Here is an 18,837-nt window from a genome sequence, read left to right on the forward strand (position 1 = left end):
TCTCTGCCTCCTGAGGCCTCAGCTGGGCAGGGAGGGGGCTTGGGAAAGGCCCTGTGGCCCTGGCTGTGCCCTGCAGGTGAGGAGAGGCTGCCAGGTGTAAGGAAACTCCTGCTGGCAGCTGAGTGAATGTTTCATCAGAGGGAGATCAGGGCCCTGGCTCAGCCAGGGCTGCACAGAGCCCAGAGCCCTGGCTGGGGGCACTCTGGGGGGTGTCTGACACCCTGGCAGCCCAGGGGCTCTCAGGTGGCTGTGTGCAGTTGCAGCAGGGATGGAGAGCAGCCCAGGCGTGGGGGGGGTCCAGAGGTGCCCCTGGAGCTGGCTGACAGAGCAGCAGAGACTGTGCCCTGCTCCTCCACCCCACCTGGGAGCATGGATGAGCACAGCCTCTCCTCTGCCAGCTTTTCCTTGCCCTGTCCTCTCCTCCTTGTGCTCTCCCTTCAGTTCCTAAGCACCACCACGAGTGTTCTCCCCCCTGCAGCACTCCAGCACTGACCTTGGTGCAGCCACCTTGGCTCAGCTCCCAGTGCTGTGGCAGGACAGCAGCTGAGGGAGCAGGGGACAAATCCTCCCTTCTGAGCAGGGGTGCAGGGCAGGAGCCCTGCAGGGACAGTGGAAGGGCCACTGGGCACAGCTCTGGAGGCTCTCTCTTGTTACTCAGTGAGGTGAGGGCTGGGCACTGCCAGTGTCTCAGGCAGTGGCACTGAGCAGCTCCCAGTGCAGCCCAAGCTGCTGTTTGTGCAGCCTGTGGCTGCAGACAGAGCCTGGCAGCCTGGCTGAGCTCAAAGCTTCAGGCAGCAGAGTGCTGCCCCCCTGGCCTGGCTGCCCCCTCCCCAGCTCTGCTCCCTGGGCTCTGCTGCCCTGCTGCAGCTTCCCAGCAGTCTGCCTTGCCCAGCTCTGCAGTTCTCAGGGAGAGCACTTTGCAGCCTGCTGCCTTCAGCAGGTCCTTGGAGCTGTGCCCTTTGATCTTCCCTGGGGGGAGTGGGCAGAGCCAGGCTGGGAGGCACTGCCTGAGGCACCCAACCTTGCAGCACTTCAAAGCCTCTGCAGCTCAGCTGGCAGCAACCTTTCACCACAGTGACCTCCTGCCTCCTCCTCCCCTCCGTGGGTGGCCAGCCTCCTGCTGCCAGCCAAGCCCTTTGCTGTGGCTCATCACAGGCTGCCCCAGCTGGCAGCTGGCCCTGGCAGTGTTTGTGCTGGCCCCTGGAAAGCCAGCACCTCGGTGCCAGCTGCAGCTTGTCCTCTGAAGAGTGGAATTAGCAGCAGGGCCCTGGCTGGGAGGGCACCGAGCAGGGCTGGGTCCTGGGTGCAGGGAGGCAGCACCTGGGGAAGGACAGAAATCCTCTTTGCTTGGTGCTGCTTTAGTGCAGAGGCTGAGGGGTGGCAGAGTCCCAGCAGGTCAGCAGCAGCTGCTGCTGCCAGAGGCTCCCTGCCGCGGCTGGGCTGAGCTCTGCTTGCTTGGAAGCTGCCCAGAGCTCCTTGTCTGTGCAGCAAGGGACACCAAACAGGGAGTGCTGGGGGCAGGGCTGTGCAGCAGCCCAGCAGCCAGAGATGGGCACAGTGGGGCCCAGCCAGCAAGGCCAAACTTGCTAAGGAGCAGAGAGGAGGCTGCAGCCCTCTGCTGGGGCCTCAGCAGCTCCTCAGCCTCCACCCTGCCTCCTCCTGCAGGTTTGCTGCCAAGCTGATCGAGGGCGTCCTGGATTTCAAGTCCATGATCGACAAGTGAGTGGAGGCTGCTCCCTGCTGCCCTGCAGGGGCGGGGCTGGGGCGGGGTAAGGGTGGGGCAAGGGTGGGGTAAGGGTGGGGCTGGGGTGGGGCAGGGGCAGGGCTGGGGGGGGCAGGGCAGGGCTGGGGTAAGGGTGGGGCTGGGGTGGGGCTGGCTCCTTGCCCCTGACCCCTCCGGCTGGACTGACGCCAGCAGCCACCTGGCTGTGCCGGGATGGGGCTGGGGCGGGGCAGGGGTGGGGCAGGGGCGGGGCTGGGGCGGGGCTGGCTCCTTGCTCCTGACCCCTCCGGCTGGACTGACGCCAGCAGCCGCCTGGCTGTGCCTGCGCCGGGCTGGGGCCGCGGCTCTGAGCGCTGCCCCTGCTCGGTGCCCGCAGTGAGCGCCTCCCGGTGGAGTACATGGGCCAGGACCCCCTCTGCATGAATCAGTACTACCAGATCCTCTCCTCCTGCCGCCTCCCCGGGCCCAAGCGCGACTCCGTCGTCAACTACGCCAGGGGCAAGCAGCGCTCCAGGCACATCACCGTGGTGCACAACTTCCAGGTAGGGCAGCGGCTGCCAGCTGTGCCCCAGGGCAAGGGAGCAGCAGAGAGTCTCTGCCCACAGCTGTGCCTGCCAGGGATCCCTGCCCGCTGCCTTCGTCCCCTCAGGCCTTGCCTGGGGCAGCCTGGGCGGCAGAGGAGCTCTCCCTGGCTCCTGTCCCTGCAGCTCCTGCCTCTGGGAGCCCAGAGGTCACGTCTGGAGTGGCAGGGGGATAAGAGACCCTGCCAGGACAGCTCAGCAGCTGAGCTGCTTACCCTGCGCTGTGTTTGTGCCCTTGGGGCTCGGTTCTGAGCAGCCCTCGGAGCTCTCCTCCAGGCTGAGCTCCTGGCTCAGCTCTCCCAAAGCAGCTGCCCCTGACCTGGGGCTGGACACCACAGACCTCCTCTCATGTCCTGTCCCTCTCTGCTCTTCTCTTCAGTTCTTTGAGCTGGATGTCTACAACAGTGATGGGAGCCCCCTGACTGCTGAGCAGCTCTTTGTCCAGCTGGAGAAGATCTGGAACAACTCTCTGCAGACCAACAAGGAACCCATTGGGATCCTCACCACTGACCACCGCAACAGCTGGGCCAAAGCCTACAGCAACCTCCTGAAAGGTAGAGAGCCCAGGGCTGCCCAGCACCGCCCTCAGCTCAGCTCAGCTCAGCTCAGCTCAGCTCTTGCCTTTGGGAGCCGATTCTGGACAGCTCTGGAGCAGTGCAGCTCCTGGGGGCGCCTTGGGCCCTTGCAGGCTGCTGCTGCTTTGGGCTTGGAAGGCTCTCGGCTGGAGCTTGGGTCGGAGCTGGAGCCCTTGGGCTGGTTGCCGTGCCAGGGGGTGGGCTGCAGGGGGTGGGCTGCAGGGGGTGGGCTGCAGCTGCTGGCAGCCAGCTCTCTGAGCTGCCCTCCTTGCTTGGGCTGCCTGGCAGACAAGACCAACAAGGAGTCGGTGCGTGCCATCGAGAGGAGCATCTGCACGGTGTGCCTGGACGCGCCGGTGCCGCGCGCCGCCGAGGGCCTCTACCACAGCCAGGTGGCTGCACAGATGCTGCACGGGGGGGGCAGCCACCTCAACAGTGGCAACAGATGGTTTGACAAGACCCTGCAGGTGAGTGCTCCCAGGGGGCTGAGGGTGTGGGCCTGGGGCAGGAGCTTGGTCCCGAACCCCAGACACCTGCAGGGAAGTTTTCCTTCTGCCGAGGCTGGAGGGAGGGAGGAGTGCAGGAGCCATGGCTGTGGGGTCCCCTGGGTCCCCCTGGCAGTCACCCTGAGAGGGCCTGGAGCTGCTCTTGCTGCCTCTGCCCACGCTGCCCTGGCAGCAGCTCCTGGTGCTCCTGCCTGAGGTGAACACAGCCCCGGCCCAGGGGACTGCTCTCGGGTCCCCTCCAGGCATCGCTTCTGCCTGCCCCATGGCTTTTTGTTTCTGCACCCCCAGGCTGCCGTCCCACAGCCTCCCTCTGGCCTCTTCTCCATCCAGCCTTGTCAGGAACCTCCAGCAGCAGCTGCTGGGGAAGCTTCTCCCTGCTGAGAGGCCTTTGTGTCGCCTCCCCTGCGTGCAGGGCCAGGCCCTGGGCGCCGCGACGCAGAGCAGCGCTTGGGGCTGGCAGCTCCTGCTCTGGCCCCGGGGTCTCTGCAGCTCTGTGCTCTGCTGCCTCTCTCAGTTCATCATCGCTGAGGATGGTTCCTGTGGGCTGGTTTATGAGCATGCCCCCTCCGAGGGGCCGCCCATCGTCGCCCTGCTGGACCACGTCATGGAGTTCACGTGAGTGCGGCTGGGCGCCGGCCCGGCCAGGGCTCTGCTGCCCCTGCTGCTGCCACAGGCTGCTGGGGGAGGCCTCCTCTGCCTCCCCACCCTGCTGCTGGGCTCGGCTGAGCCTCCTCTCGGGGTCCACTTCTCTGTGCAGGAAGAAGCCTGAGCTGCAGAAGTCAGCCCTGAGCCCCCTGCCCATGCCCAGGAAGCTGAGGTTCAACATCAGCCCAGAGGTCAAGAAGGACATCGAGCAGGCCAAGCAGAACCTCAACATGTGAGCGAGCAGCAGGGGCTGAGCCTGCGCCTCCTCCTCCCCTGCCAGCGCCTCAGAGGCTTCCCCCTCTGCAGCCAGGGGCTCCTTGGGCCAGCAGCACCAAACCTTCCTGGGAGGACAGCGCAGCCCTGCCCGGAGCAGAGGTGCTGAGGAGGGCAGCGCCTGATCCACCTCCTCTAGTGAGGAGGGGCAAGGCCTAGCTGGGTCCAGCTGGGCACTGGGGCACAGACACCCACCCAAGCCCTCCTCATCTGCTGAAGGCCTCCAGCTGTGGCCAATGCACAGCTCCTGCCTGGTGCTGGGAGCCCAGGAGGAGCAGCCCAGGAGCAGCAGCCCAGGAGCAGCAGCCCAGGAGCAGCAGCCCAGGAGCAGCAGCCCAGGCCCCTCTGAGCCTCCTGAGGGCAAAGCCAAAGCTTCTGCCGGCAGGAGCAAGCAGCAAGGAGCTTTCCCTTCCCTCCCTGCAGATTGGTTGAGGACCTGGATATCAAGATCCTGCTCTTCCACCACTTCGGGAAGGCCTTCCCCAAGTCAGAGAAGATAAGTCCCGATGCTTTTGTGCAGGTGGCCTTGCAGCTGGCCTACTACAGGTGAGGGTCCCCGGGGGCAGCCGCTCGGCCCCGGGAGCCTCCGCACCGTCCCCTGCCCCAGCAGGAGTCGCCCGGGGAGGGGGCGGCGGGGGCTGGGGCTCCGCACGGAGCCTTCCCCCTGCCCCGGAGGAGCCCCGGGGGGGCCCAGGCCAGGCCCCTGACCCTCTCCCCACAGGATGTATGGCCGCTGCTGCGCCACCTACGAGAGCGCCTCCCTGCGGCGCTTCCGCCTGGGCCGCACCGACACCATCCGCTCAGCCTCCGCCGCCGCGCTGCGCTTCCTGCAGGCCATGGAGCGGGCGGGCACGCCGGTGAGGAGCTGCCGGGGTGCTGCCCCTGCTGCTGCCCTGCCCAGAGCCATGCCATGGCTGCTGCCCTGCCCAGGGCCCTGCCCCTGCTGCTGCCCAGAGCCATGCCCCTGCTGCTGCCCTGCCCAGAGCCCTGCCCCTGCTGCTGCCCTGCCCAGGGCCCTGCTGCTGCCCTGCCCAGAGCCATGCCCCCAGTGCTGCCCAGAGCCATGCCCCCAGTGCTGCCCTGCCCAGAGCCCTGCCCCTGCTGCTGCCCTGCCCAGAGCCCTGCCATGGCTGCTGCCCAGAGCCCTGCCCCCAGTGCTGCCCTGCCCAGGGCCCTGCCCCTGCTGCTGCCCTGCCCAGAGCCCTGCCCCTGCTGCTGCCCTGCCCAGAGACATGCCCCCAGTGCTGCCCTGCCCAGACCCAGACCCAGGCACAGCTGCTGCGTTGCCCAGAGCCAGGGCAGGGCCCATGGGGTAGGGCCCTGCAGGCATCAGGGTAGGAAGAGCCCTCTCAGAGCATCCAGCCCAGCCAGCACCATGTCCCCAGGTGCCACATCCACTCCTCGTTGAAGCCCTCCCTGGGGCACAGTCACCCCCTGGGGCTTGGCTGCCTCTCCTTTCCCCTGCACTGAGCCTGGGGAGCAGCACCTGGGCTCTCCACCCCCACCACAAAGATCTCCCTGCTGGAAGCCTCTTCAGCTCCTCACAGCTCTGCTGCTGGAGGGGAGCTCCAGTCAGAGAGGAGTAACAGCCAAAAGGATTCAGAAAAGCAAATCCAGCCCTGGCCCAGGGCCCCCAGCCCAGCAGAGGCAGCAGCAGAGGGTTCCCCCCCCCAGAAGCAGCTTTTCCCTGCTGCAGAAGAGCTCAGACAGCTCTGTGTGTTCCCAGGAGCAGGAGAAGGTAGAGCTGCTGAGGAAAGCTGCCCAGGCCCACAAGGAGTACACCACCATGGTGAGTGTCCTCTGCTGCCAGTGCTGGGCACAGGGGAGACCCTGAGAGCTTCCTCTGCTGCCAGCCAGCTGCTGGTGGTGCTCAGACCCTGCTCCAGGCCGGGCTCTGACTCCCTTCTCCCTGGCCTTGGGAGAGTCAAAGCTGCAGAGAGCTTCAGCTCAGAGCTGCAGGAGGAGCCCGGGGGGGTGGTGCCACTGCTGCTGCACCAGGGCTGAGGCCTCCTGCCTCAGGGCGCTCAGGGCTGACCCCAGAGCCTTGGGTGCTGTGGCCTCTGCCTTCAGCTGGGCCCCTCCCTGCCTGCAGGCCATCCAGGGCAACGCCATAGACCGGCACCTGCTGGGGCTGAAGCTCCAGGCCATCGAGGACCTGGTCAGCATCCCTGAGCTCTTCATGGACACTGCCTATGCTGTGGCCATGCACTTCAACCTCTCCACCAGCCAGGTAGGCACAGCCCTGCTCCCTGCCCTCTGCCCCCTTCTGCTGCATTCCTTCCCTTAGCTGGGGACAGAGAGAGCTGCAGAGCCCAAGCCGAGCTCCCCAGAGGGCTCTGCTGGCTAAGAACAAGGGAGAGCAGCTGGAGGGAGCTGCCAGGAGCTGCCAGGACAGCTCTGTCCATCTGCTGGGACTGCCCCTGAGCCAGCTCTGCTGGAGGCAGCCCAGGCCTCCCCTCCGCAGCCAGGGGAGAGCAGGTTGCTGTCACTGGTGCAGCCCAGCCTGTATGTGCTGGAGCTGGGGGTAGGCAGGGAGGCCCTGGGGGGGGGCAGGGAGGCTCTGGAGGGGGGCAGGGAGGCTCTGGAGGGGCAGGGAGGCTCTGGGGGGCAGGGAGGCTCTGGAGGGGGGCAGGGAGGCTCTGGGGGGGCAGGGAGGCTCTGGAGGGGGGCAGGGAGGCTCGGGGGGGGCAGAGAGGCTCTTGGGGGGCAGGGAGGCCCTTTTCTGGAGCACCCTGCTGGGGGCAGCTCCTGCTGCTGCCGGCACTGGGGGCTCTGCCGGTGCTGGCGGCTCTGGCGCTGGGGGCTCTGGCGCTGGGGGCTCTGGCGGTGCTGGGGGCTCTGGTGCTGGGGGCTCCGGCACTGAGGGCTCTGGCGGCGCTGGGGGCTCCGGCACTGGGGGCTCTGGCAGCTCCGGCGCAAGCCCTCAAGCAGTCTCCCCCAGGTGCCAGCCAAGACCGACTGCGTGATGTGCTTCGGGCCGGTGGTGCCGGACGGCTATGGGGTCTGCTACAACCCCCTGGAGCACCACATCAACTTTGCCATCTCCGCCTTCAACAGCTGCGCCGACACCAACGCCGCGCGCATGGCGCACTACCTGCAGCAGGCCCTGCTGGACATGAGGGCCCTGCTGCAGGCCGCCCCCCGGGCCAAGCTCTGAGGCACGGCGCTGCTGCAGCCCCCCAGGGCAGGAGGCCTCCCCCGGGGTGCTCCTGGCAGGGGGCTGAGGGCGCGGCCGGCCCTGCGGCTGCCCTCGGCGCGGTGACTCCGGTGACCCCCAGGCTCTGCGGGGAGAGGCCACGGCCAGGCTGCAGCTGCTCTGCCCCGGCGGAGCCCAGGGCAGCTCCCTGCCCCCAAAGGACTGCAGATGGTCTCATGGAGCACAGAGAGCACAGCACTGCTCCCTGCAGGCCTGGCCCTGCTGCCTCCTGCCCCTGCTGCCTCCTGCCCCTGCTGCCTCCTGCCCCAGGACACTGCAGAGTGCAGCTGCTGGGGCTGGTGGGAGGCTAAGCCCTCTGCCAGGCTCTGGCCCTTGCTCTTCAGGCTCAGCACAGAGCTCCCCCCAAAGCCTCTACAGCCTTCCTCTCACAGCTCCTGGCAGCTTTGCCCTCCTGCACCTCACCACCTGTGCAGGCAGCAGGACCTTTGCACTGCAATCTGGGGAAGGAGAGAAGCCTCCTGCCCAGCAGCCCAGGCCCTGCTCTCCTCCAGGGCCCCTTAACCCCCTGGGGCTTTGCACCCTGCTTGCAGCAGCAGCCCCTGGGTGCTCTGGGCCAGGCCCCAAGTGCCTTGGAGAACTCCCCTGGGACCTGCACTCAGCCTGTGCCAGGATCAGCCTGCAGGGACTGCTGCCACCAGAGGTCACCTGAGGACACTGTGCCAAGGAACCTTGCCCTGGAGCTCCCCTGCACAGCCAGAGGTTGTGGAGTGCTCAGCAGCTGCTCTGCTGCCTGCTGGGGGCAGGAGGAGCAGGGGGGGGGTGAGCTCCCAGCCCTGCACAGCCAGGCCAGGAGCTGCTCCCTGCCTGCAAGGCCTTCAGCCAGCAGTGCCACAGAAGTGCCAGGGCAGTGCTGGAGCCTGGCTCCAGAAGGCTCTGGAAGGGAGGGGCCTGGTCAAGATGAAGCAGAGCACTGCTTGGCTGCACCTCAGCTGAGGGCAGGGAGCTGTTCTGGCCTGAAGCTGGGTGCCCCCAGCAGGAGACAGCTGCAAGCAGCTGATGACTTCCCTGAGGGACAGAGGAAGCACTTCCTGGACCCCTCCTGCTCCCTGGAGCTGCACTGAGACTGGAGGCTGCCTGTGGAGGTGCTTGGACTCTGACAGCCCAGCAAGGCTTCCCCTGTGCCAGCCCTGCCCTGGCTCCTCAGAGCAGTGCTTCTGCTCTCCTCCCTCCTGTTTGACCAGGAGCTGTCCCTTGCCTCGAGGCACAGTAAGGACAAAGCCTGCACTGCATTTGGAGCAGGGGCTTCAGAGCTGCCCAGCTGAGGGCATGCAGGCAGCTCCTGGGCTCTGGGGGCTGTGCTCCCTGGGGGCATCCTTGCCCTGCAGAGTTCTGAAGTGCTGAATCAACTGAAGCTCAATAAAGAGAGCAGTGCTGCAGCAAGGCTCCAACCTCCCCAGGGCTGCAGGCTGGCAGAGCTTCCCTCCCAGCAGGCTGGGGGTGGCAGCAAGACCAAGGAACCACAGCATTGTCACCTTCCCTTTATTGTCCACAGCTCCCTCCAGCCCAGGGCTGCTGGCACAGCCCCACAGCAGGAGCCCAGCCCAGGGAGCTCCTGGCAGGAGCCCTCACACAGCTGCAGGGAGTAAGGCAGAGCTCCAATCCCCTTCCTGCACAGCACCATTTAGTGAGAGGATCCAAGGGAGGGGGAAGGGATTGCTGCTGCTCAGGCAGTGCAGAGCTGTCTGCCAAGGTACAGCAAGAGCAGGCAGGGGATGGAGACTTCACTGCAGCTCTTCTCTCCCTGACTCCTGAGGGCACTGCAGGAAGCTTGGGTCTGAAGGCAGCAGCAAGTGGAGCAGCTCTGCAGCCTCCTGGGCTCTCTCTGAGGAGCTGAAACCTCCTCCTGTGCTCTGCTGCTCCAGGGGTGCTCCCCCAGCAGCCAGAGGCCTGGGCACTGCCAGCCAGGCTGGGCACCAGCCCCCCTTGCAGCCCTGGGGAAGAGCCCTGAGCTCCCTCCTGGCTCTCAGGTTACCTTGGCAGAGGGATCAATGGTTTGCAGGACCAGCCTGGAGCTGCTTTCCAGCTGCAGTCTGTGGAGCCTCCAGGGCCTGGGGCCTGTCCAGGGCCTGTCCCCTCTGGAGAGCTGCTCCAGGGCACAGCAAAGGTCCCTGGGGGGAGAGCTGCTCCTCTGCTGCCTCTGAGGGCAGACCCAGGCCCCCAGGGGCAGCAGCACTGCCCCCAGCTCAGCCTGCCCAGAGCTGCTCAGGCACAACCAGGCCTTGCCCTCAGCTCCCAGCCCAGAGCTGCCCCAGCCCAGAGCTGCCAGCAGCAGCTTCCCCTCACAGAGCAAGATGGGGATGGAAGCAGCAGCAGAAGGGAGATGGTCCTGCACCTAGGAGAGGCTGAGAGAGGCTCTGGCTCCTGGCACCACAGGAGCAGCAGACAAGGGTCACTGTCCAGAGCTTGCCCCCAGGCAGCAGAGCCTCAGTCCCCCTGCTCCCAGTGCCTCCCAGAGTGGCTGCAGACAGCACAGAGCCTTCCTCTGCCTTCTGCCCAGGGCCCCCTGCCCCAGCTCCCCTTCCCCCTGAGGAGGTTCAGAGCCCCAAGCAAGCAGCAGCTTTGTCCTCTCCTCCCGCAAGGCAGAGCTGAGCCCAGGCTCCCTCAGCGCCCCCAGCCCCCCCTGAGCCCCCCCCAGCCCCTCCCCAGGAACCAAAGTGCCATTTAGAAAAATAAATAAATAGTTGTGTGTATTCCATGCTGCAAACAGAGAGAAGTCACCGCCAGGCTGGGCTGGGGCTGCCCTCCCCCCGCCGGCGCCAGGAGGCTTTGTGGCTCTGTCCCTGCTGGCTCCACCCCGCAGGGGCTCCCGGGGCCAGGTCCTGCTCCTGCACTCCCCCTGCAGCAGGGAGCAGCCAGCTGGCTGCCGAGCAGAGCAAAGGCCTCCAGGGCTGGGGCTGGTCCCTGCCTGCTCCTTTGGTCCATCTGTGGGGGGCTCCCTGCCGGCCCAGCTCTGCTCCTGGCTCCTGCCCAGGCCCTGGGCTCACTGCAGCTTGGTGCCCAGCTTGCGCTGTCTGTTCCTGCAAGGCAAGGGGGGCAGGCTGAGCCCCCTGCCCAGCCCCCCGGGCTGCTGGGGCACACCAGGGGGCAGGGGGGAGAGCAAGGCCCTGCCTGGCTGCACTCTGAACCAGAGCTGTCCCCTCGTGCCCTCCCTCAGTGCCACACGGAGCAGCTCGGGGCTGGGGCAGGACCTGCTGCAGGGCAGGGCCTGGGGGCAGCAGCTGTGGGGCAGGGGGCAGAGCCCAGCCCCGTGCCCAGCACTCACCTGGCCTCTGCCCTGGTCACTGTGTACTCAAACCACAGGATGTTGGGGATGAGGCTGGTGTCTCGGATGAGGAAGAACTCTGAGATGGGCCTGGGAAGGAGAGGGGAAAGGATCAGCCCCCAGCGAGGGGCAGTGCACAAAGTGCCCAGGCACAGCTGCTGCCCTGCCCTGCCCCCAGGCTGGCAGAATCCAGGCTGGCAGAAGAGCTCCTGCTGAGCCCCAGCCCTGCTGAGCCTCACTCCCAGCCCTGCTGAGCCCCAGCCCTGCTGAGCCTCACTCCCAGCCCTGCTGAGCCCCAGCCCTGCTGAGCCTCACTCCCAGCCCTGCTGCCTGCCCTTCCCTCAGTGCTCCCAGCCTGTGCCACACTTGGCACTGAGTGCTCCTGGGGACAGGTCCTGAGCAGCTTCCCCAGCAGAGCTTCACCAACCTGGCAGCTCCCTGCCCACGCAGCCCTGGCACAGCTGACCTCTGCCATGCAAGCAGCAGGCACAGGCAGGGTACACTGCAGCCACTGCAAGCCTGCACAGAGCCCAGGGCTTGGCCTGCAGCAGGCAGCTCTGAGCCAGGCCCTGTGCAGCTGAAGCTGCAGAGCCTGAGGCCTCTTTGCCTCTCCTTGGTGCCAGCTGCCATGCCCACAGCAGCTGCCCAGGGACATTCTCCTGTGCCAGCTCCCTGCAAGGCTCTCCTGCAGCCCCCAGACTCACCATGCAGCTATCCTTGGGAAGAGAGGGGTGAGGATCTCTTGTGTGAAGGCAAACCAGGCTATGGCCATGATGCTTCCTGCCACAGCTCCATAGAGGACTTGGCTCCAGGTGTGGTAGAGCAAATAAACTCTGCAGGGGAGGAGGCAGCAGAGCTCCAGCAGGCCCCCAGCGAGGCCTCGCTGCCTGCGCTGCCTGCACACAGCCAGGGGGCAGCAGGGGGCAGCAGGGGGCAGCAGGGGGCAGCAGGCAGAGGAGGCTCCGTACCTGCTGTAGGAGACCAGCAGGGCCCCGGTGAGCAGCCCCAGGGCCAGCAGGTGCCGCCAGAGCAGGTCCAGGAAGCGCGCGTTGGTGGTCTGGTGCATCCTGCCGGGACAGGGTGCTCAGCACCCAGCCCAGCGCCGGCCCCCAGAGCCCAGCGCCGGCCCCCAGAGCCCAGCCTGACCCCAGAGCCTGCCCTGACCCCAGAGCCCAGCCTGCCCCCAGCCTGCCCCCAGAGCCTGCCCTGACCCCAGCCCTGCCCCCAGAGCCTGCCCTGACCCCAGCCCTGCCCCCAGCACCCAGCGCCGGCCCCCAGAGCCCAGCCTGCCCCCAGAGCCCAGCCTGCCCCCAGCCCCCAGCACCAACCCCAGCCCCCAGAGCCCACCCTGACCCCAGCCTGCCCCCAGCACCCAGCACCGGCCCCCAGTGCCCACCCTGCCCCCAGCCCTGCCCCCCAGAGCCCACCCAGCCCTGCCCCCTGCCCCCTGCCGGTACCCCCTGGCTGAGCTGGGCAGCTCCTGCCCCCCATGCCCCCTCTGTGCCCCCCTGGCTTACTCAAGGCAGCTCAGCCCTGCAGCCAGGCAGGCACAGGGCCCCCCCAGAGCTCTGTCTCAGCACTGGCAACAGCTGACAGAGCCAGGCTGGCACAGCCCCCCTGGCACAGCCCCTCCCTGCCAGCTCCTCAGCTGCAGTGCCAGCTGCCCCCAGGTGCCCCCAGCCAGGGCTGCCCCAGAGGCTCCTGCAGCAGGGCCCAGGCTGAGCCTTACCTCAGGTAGAGGAAGAGGAAGGAGTAGACAGAGAAGAACCACATGAACTGGGCGTGGCTGGAGGGCATCCCGTACTTGGTGCCCACTGCTGCATGAGCCTCTGGGGAGAGAGGAGGGAGGGAGGGCATGGCCAGGGCTGCCCTGCACACAGCAGCTGGCACAGCCCTGCCCGGGCAGCAGGCAGCCCCCACACCCCCAGGGAGCGTGGCACCCCCGGGTGGGCACAGCAGAGGGTGCCAGGGGCAGGCAGTGCCCAGGGGCAGGCAGTTCCCAGGGGCAGGCAGTGCCCTGCTGTACCTTGGCAGGGCCGTGGCTCCCTGATGACGTTCTTGATCAGCCAGTTGACTCCCTCGTTGAAGGCCAGGCCCCCCAGGAAGGAGATCTGCAGAGCAGGCCTGGCATCAGTGCCCAGCCCTGGCATCACTTCCTGGGCTGAGCTGCCCCAGCCCCAGCCCTGCCTGCCCCCAGCCCCTGGGGCCCTGCACTGCCTTCCCCTCCTGGCCCCCAGCAGACCTCTGCCTGCTGAAGCTGAGCAGCTTCCTGCCCTGGCTGCTGGGACCTGGCAGCCCCTGCCCAGCTCCCACCCCCAGGGCCCTGTGCCAGCCTGCCCTGGCCCCTGCTGCTGCTGGGGGGCAACTGTCTCAGGAGGCTCACCCCTGCCAGAGGGCTCTGCTGTACCCAGCAGAGGAGGGGCAGCAGCACTGCCCCCAGGGCACTGCAGGCCAGGTCTGGGTCCCCCCCCTGCCCCCACTGGCTCCCAGCCCCCTGCTGCTGCTGGCTCCTGGGGCAGCAGCTCCCCTGAGCCCCCAGGCAGCTCCCTGCAGCCTTTGGGGCTAGCAGAGAGCAGCAGGAGAGCCCCAGGCCAGGCAGGGCAGGAGCTGAGGAGGGGGGCAGGGGGGCAGGGGGGGCAGGGCAGGACTCACTGTGTGCAGCTCCCTCTTGAAGATGATGAGGGTCACAAAGCCAACAATGATGAAGACTGGCCCCAGGCTGACGTAGGCCAGGAGCTGGCCAGAGAAGTCACCTGGGGAGGAGCAGAGGAGCAGAGGAGCACATCACTGGCAGCCCCTGGCAGCCCCTGGCACTGCCAGCACGGCCTGGTGCCCTGGGGCAGGCAGCAGAGGGCAAAGCAGCTGGCAGCAGGGCTGCAGCAGCAGGCATGAGCCTGGCACCCCCAGCAGGGCTGTGTGCCAGCCAGCTCCCAGCAGTGCCATGGCTGTGGGCCCAGAGCCTCTGGAGCCCACCAGGGGTGGGGGCTGCTGCAAGGGGGCTGCTGCAAGGGGGCTGCTGCAAGGGGGCTGCACCTCTCCTCCTGCCTCCCTGTGCCACAGCTGCCAGCAAGCACCCCCCAGGCAAACCCTTCCCCACCCCCCTGCAGTGGGCAAGCTCCCAGCTGGGTCAGCTCCCTGCTCTGTGTCCCCAGGTCTGCACCACAGCAGCCTGGGCAGCACAGGAGGGCACAGAGCTGCCTGAGCCTCAGCCCCTGCTGGGCAGCACAGGAGGGCACAGAGCTGCCTGAGCCTCAGCCCCTGCTGGGCAGCACAGGAGGGCACAGAGCTGCCTGAGCCTCAGCCCCTGCTGGGCAGCACAGGAGGGCACAGAGCTGCCTGAGCCTCAGCCTCTGCTGGGCAGCACAGGAGGGCACAGAGCTGCCTGAGCCTCAGCCCCTGCTGGGCAGCACAGGAGGGCACAGAGCTGCCTGAGCCTCAGCCCCTGCTGGGCAGCACAGGAGGGCACAGAGCTGCCTGAGCCTCAGCCCCTGCTGGGCAGCACAGGAGGGCACAGAGCTGCCTGAGCCTCAGCCCCTGCTGGGCAGCACAGGAGGGCACAGAGCTGCCTGAGCCTCAGCCCCTGCTGGGCAGCACAGGAGGGCACAGAGCTGCCTGAGCCTCAGCCCCCTCATGCTGAGCCCCAGCTGCAGCAGCAGCAGTGAGGAGCAGCTCTGGTGGTGCCCTGCAGAAGGCACCCAGGGAAGCATCTGGAGAGCTGGCAGCAAGAATCCAAGGAAGTCAGAGCTGCTGGAGGTGGTTGAGCTCCCAGCAGTGGCAGCAGGGGAGCAGAGGCACCCCCAGAGCCTCCACCAGGGCAGCAGAGGCTGCTCAGAGCTGCTGTGAGCCCAGGCAGCCCCCAGGGCCTGGCTCTGCCCACCCCATGCCAGAGCAGGCCCAGAGCAGGCTGCCCCTGCAGGGCTGGCACTGGGCTCTGCCCAGGGCAGGCACCAGGCTCCCAGCCCAGGGGCACTCCAAGGCCCACCCTGCTGGCAGGGCCCCAAGGCTCTGCTCACAGCAGGGGCAGCCCACAGGGCCCTGTGCAGTGCAGCAAGGGCTGGGGGCAGCAGCTCTGCTGTGTGGCAGCAGCAGGAGCACAGCCCAGCAGCCAGTGCCAGGCTCTGCCTTGGCCTGAGCCAGAAACGCAGCAGACAGAGCTGAGCCCAAGCTCCTCCTGCCTGGGGCAGCTCTGCCCTGCTGCAGCTGAGCTCCAGTGGCAGAGCAGCACCAGGGGATGGAGCTGACAGCTCCAGGGAGCTGCTGTGGGGACTGAGCTCCTGGTGGTCTCCCAGAGCCCAGCTCCCCTCAGCCAGCTGAATGCTGCCTCACAGGAGCAGCTCAGGGCAGGAGGCACCAGGCAGCAGCTCCCATCCAGAGGCAGAGCTCTGCAGCTCCTGCTTCAGCCTCTCCCCAGCAGCCTCAGCAGCAGCCCTGCAGCTGCCCCTGCCTGCAGTGCAGCCCTCTGACCACATCCCACCGCAGACCTCACTGCTCCACCACCACTTCCCCTGGCAGCCCCTGGCTGGCTGCACACAGGGGAGCTGAGGAGCTGCTTGCCAGGGGCTCAGAGGCTGCACCCCAGGCCAGCAGCCTCTGGGATCAGCCAGCAGCAGAAGCTGTTTGCACTCAGCAGCGTGGCACAGGCCAAGGCAGCTGAATAATTGATGGAGGTAAAAGCAGGCTCCATCCCCTGGGCTGCCCCTCTGCAGCAGCACTGCCCTGCAACAGCAGCCAGCAGCTGCCAGGGGCTGGGCTGCAGCCTGACAGGGCAGCAGGAGCCTGCCCAGAGCCAGGGCAGGGCAGCCCTGCCCCACTGCAGCTCTACACCACGGCACAGGGAGACACTTTGCACCCTCAGCTGCTTTCAGCCCTTGCCTCCATTCACAGCCTGCCAGGTCTGATCCAGCAGGGTGCTCAGCCCCTCAGCACCTCACCCTGACCAAGGCTCAGGAGGGCAGCACCAGAGAGGGACAAGGAGCTGCCCACAGAAAGCTCCACAGCAGCAGGGGCAGCAAGTGAGCTGCTGCCAGCACCAGAGCTGCTCAGGGCTGCCAGGCTCAGTGGTGCCCCTGAACGGGCACCTCCAGCCCAGGAGGCCTGCAAGCCCTCAGCAGCTCTGGGCACTGCCCTGCTGAGAGCTCTCACAGGAGCTAAGGGGCAGCCAGGCCCCAGGGCCACAGCTCACAGGGAGCTGCCAGCAGCAATGCCAAGGGCAGGGCCGGGGGCTGAGCGCTGCCAGGGACACCTCACAGCCTGCCCCTGGTGCCAGCCCCGAGCCCAGCTCTGAGCCCAGCCCCGAGCCCAGCCCTGAGCCCAGCCCCGAGCCAGCCCTGAGCCAGCCCCGAGCCCAGCCCCGAGCCCAGCCCCGAACACAGCTCCGAGCCCAGCCCTGAGCCCAACCAGCCCTGAGCCAGCCCCGAGCCCAGCCCCGAGCCCAGCCCCGAGCCCAGCCCTGCCGCCTCGGCCCAGCTCCGGGGCCCCGCTCGGGCAGCTGCTCTCAGACCCTTCCCACCACAGCCGGGCAGTGCCAGGGGGACCGGGCACCGCAGCGCTGCCGCCGCTGGCACATCCCGCCCTGCCCGCGGGCCCCGGCCCCGCTCACCACAGCCCCGGGAGCCCTCACCCGCGCGGGCCGGGCAGGAGCTGCCCCGCGGGCACTGCCCGGCCCCGCCGCCCGCCTGACACCGGGACCGGCTCCAGCACAGCGCGGGGGCAGCGCCGCCCTGCCAGGCGCTGGGATGCCACGAGGGCGCCCCGGGGCCGGCTGGCTCGGAGCGACACGGAGCCAGCCGGCGGCACCGGCCCCGGCCCCGCACCCGCGGCTGGGCAGGGCAGGGCAGGGCAGGGCAGGGCAGGGCAGGGCAGGGCAGGGCAGGGCTGGGCAGAGCAGGGCTGGGCAGAGCAGGGCTGGGCAGAGCAGGGCAGGGCAGAGCAGGGAGCGCACAGCCCGGGCGGGGCCGGCACCTCGAGGGGCAGGGGCAGCCCTGCACGGCCCGGGGGCCGCGGAGCGGAACGAGGGGAAGCGGCGGCGCGCAGAGCGGGACGGGACGGGGCGGGGGCCGGGGCCGGGGCGGGGGCCGGGGCGGGGGCCGGGGCGGGGGCCGGGGCGGGGGCCGGGGCGGGGGCCGGGGCGGGCAGGGCCGGCCCCGGGGCACCACGCTGGCGGGACAGGGCCGCGCCCCAGCCCCCGCCGCGCCGGGGTCTCGGAGCCCGGGGTCTCGGAGCCCCGGAGCTCGGCGGCCCCCGGCGCTCGGCGCATGCGCGGCGCCCGGTCCCCCCGCGGCTCGCCGCCGGGCAGCGCGGCCCCCGCCCGGCGCGCAGGCGCTGCCGCCCCGCGCCGTGGCTCTCGCTGTCTGGCGGCCGCCCGCCCGGCCCTCGGGGCTGCCCGGGCAGCGGCGGGCGGGTCCCGCGGCGCGGCGGCCCCCGGGGAGGCCGTGCGGGGGCGAGGCGGAGCGTTACCTGCGGGGTACTCGACGTGAGTGAGGGAGAGCGGCCGCCACGGCGCGGGCAGCGAGCACTCCCCGACTGCGGCCATCTTGCCCGGATACCGGGCCGGGCCGGCGCCGCCAATCGCAGCGCGCCCCAGGGGCGGCGCGAGCGGGGGGCGGGGACGCGGCGAGCGGCGGACCAATGAGGCTGCGCGGCAGGTGAGGCGCCGGCCAACCCGCAGCCGCCCAATTAAAAATCCAGCCCGGGGAGGGGCGCAGCCAATCGCCAACCAGCACTGGGGCCCAATAGGAAGGGGACGCAGGTATCGGGACAGCCAATCGAAGTAAAGGCGGGCGCCACCGCCCGCCGTCATTGGCGGAAGGAGGGATGCAGATTAGCCAGTCCCTGGGACCCGCTGCCGCCCGCCCTTAGCCAATGGCTGCGGCGCTGGGGCGGCCGCCCGGGGGCTGGGGCAGGGGCTCGGCGGCGAACCGGTCTCGGAGTCCGGGGCCGCCGCTGCCTCCCGCACGGAGGGAGGGTGCGGGCGGCTGAGAGGCTGCTCCGCGCCCGGTGCGGGGCATAGCCCCAGGCCCTGGCGCCCGCCCGGCCAGGGGGAATTCTGCTTTGGAAAGGTTGCCGCAGCCCTGGCTGGGAGCAGGGCGGTGCGCGGATCCCTGCCCGCCCCGACCGGCGGCGGCGGGGCCCGAACGGTGTGGCCGATGCCCCAGATCCTGCGGAGCTCTGCCAGGGTGCAGCAGCTCCCTTCTGAACGGGGACCCCGGAAAGCAGAGCAGGCGCCGGAGCAAGCAGGATGCTGCTGGTCCCCTGCGCAGCCTCCCAGGACCGCGCTCAGGCAGTAGCTCCATTCGCTCTTTTTCCTTCTTTCCCCCAAATCCCTCAGGCCACTGCAAACACTGTGAGGGCCAAAGTGCAATGAAGGCTCCCCCAGGACTGCCCAGAGAGCAGCACTCAGCTGGGGAGCCTGAGGGAAGTGAGCTAAAGGAGAAGGCAAAGGCACCTTCAGCCCAAGCGACCGAAGCTAAGTCAGTTTGAAAAGCCAAAAGTGAGAGAAAAAGAAGCAAGCAGTCAGGAAGTGGTAACAGAGCTGAGGGCAGCAGCAGAGGGAGCAGGAGCTGCCTGCACCATCAAGTGCTCCTTTTCCTGGAGATCTAACACCTGGTCACGACAATTACAGCGGAGTCCAATTAACGCCAAGAGCCTCTTCAAAGCTGCTGCTGCTCTTCCTGGCTCTGCAAGGGGAACAGTCAGCATTAAAACCTTCCTCTTCTTCGGCAAGAGAGAGCAAAGGCTTGCTGCAGGAGTGGGGTGGCTGGCAGCAGCTCGAAGGCAGCAGGAGTGATTTACTGCTTTCACCATTCAAGTTAAATACATCTCCTCCTTCCCAGCTCCTGCCTGGGGAGCTGTGCTGGCAGAGTGGATTACAGCTGATCTCTGTACCGTGACAAGCGCTGAAAATTGTGGGCTTCATTGCTGCCTTCACCCACTCCTTCCTAAAGATGAGAAGGAAAATGTCAACACAGAGAGCAGCCTCTGCTGCGCTGCGCCGGCAGCGGCAGGCAGCGCCGGAGGGGTGCGGAGCGCAGTCTGACACCATGGCAACCCCGCAGC

At 68.2% G+C, this 18,837-nt stretch overlaps 2 protein-coding genes across 4 annotated transcripts in view; one reads left to right on the forward strand and one right to left on the reverse strand.

The window, feature by feature from the left end:
* The window catches only part of CRAT (carnitine O-acetyltransferase), a 13,184-nt gene extending 4,288 nt beyond the window's left edge, over positions 1-8,896 (forward strand). For both annotated transcript variants that reach the window (XM_068156034.1, XM_068156033.1), the window contains 11 exons: positions 1,666-1,719; positions 2,100-2,265; positions 2,684-2,858; positions 3,168-3,346; positions 3,900-4,000; positions 4,143-4,262; positions 4,727-4,849; positions 5,025-5,160; positions 6,030-6,092; positions 6,396-6,533; positions 7,245-8,896. In XM_068156034.1, coding sequence (XP_068012135.1) covers positions 1,666-1,719; positions 2,100-2,265; positions 2,684-2,858; positions 3,168-3,346; positions 3,900-4,000; positions 4,143-4,262; positions 4,727-4,849; positions 5,025-5,160; positions 6,030-6,092; positions 6,396-6,533; positions 7,245-7,460 — 1,471 coding nt within the window. In that variant the 3' untranslated portion in view covers positions 7,461-8,896. The remainder of the gene's footprint in view (positions 1-1,665; positions 1,720-2,099; positions 2,266-2,683; positions 2,859-3,167; positions 3,347-3,899; positions 4,001-4,142; positions 4,263-4,726; positions 4,850-5,024; positions 5,161-6,029; positions 6,093-6,395; positions 6,534-7,244) is intronic.
* Positions 8,897-10,180: 1,284 nt separating this feature from the next.
* On the reverse strand, positions 10,181-17,326 carry DOLPP1 (dolichyldiphosphatase 1). Of its 2 annotated transcripts, XM_068156037.1 has the most exons (8): positions 17,239-17,326; positions 13,435-13,535; positions 12,809-12,893; positions 12,512-12,611; positions 11,751-11,849; positions 11,487-11,615; positions 10,783-10,872; positions 10,181-10,537 (listed from the first exon to the last, which is right to left on the reverse strand). In XM_068156037.1, exons 1-8 carry the CDS (start codon positions 17,312-17,314, stop codon positions 10,501-10,503), a joined length of 717 nt encoding a protein of 238 aa, XP_068012138.1. In that variant the 5' UTR covers positions 17,315-17,326; the 3' UTR covers positions 10,181-10,500. The 2 variants fall into 2 exon arrangements, with proteins under 2 accessions (XP_068012138.1, XP_068012139.1); XM_068156038.1 differs by lacking the exon at positions 11,751-11,849.
* Positions 17,327-18,837: the final 1,511 nt, after the last annotated feature.

The sequence above is a fragment of the Melanerpes formicivorus genome, unplaced genomic scaffold, assembly GCF_026170545.1.
Source record: "Melanerpes formicivorus ecotype bairdi unplaced genomic scaffold, bMelFor1.0.p_v2 SCAF_33, whole genome shotgun sequence".
Lineage (NCBI taxonomy): Eukaryota > Metazoa > Chordata > Aves > Piciformes > Picidae > Melanerpes > Melanerpes formicivorus.

Excerpts from the sequence above, each read along its gene's own strand:
- DOLPP1 (XM_068156037.1), bottom strand. The coding sequence starts at position 17,314 with ATGGCCGCAGTCGGGGAGTGCTCGCTGCCCGCGCCGTGGCGGCCGCTC. Across the intron at positions 13,536-17,238 it reads TCACGTCGAGTACCCCGCAG|GTGACTTCTCTGGCCAGCTC; the intron begins GTAACGCTCCGC and ends GCTCCTCCCCAG. Across the intron at positions 12,612-12,808 it reads GGAGCCACGGCCCTGCCAAG|AGGCTCATGCAGCAGTGGGC; the intron begins GTACAGCAGGGC and ends CTCTCTCCCCAG.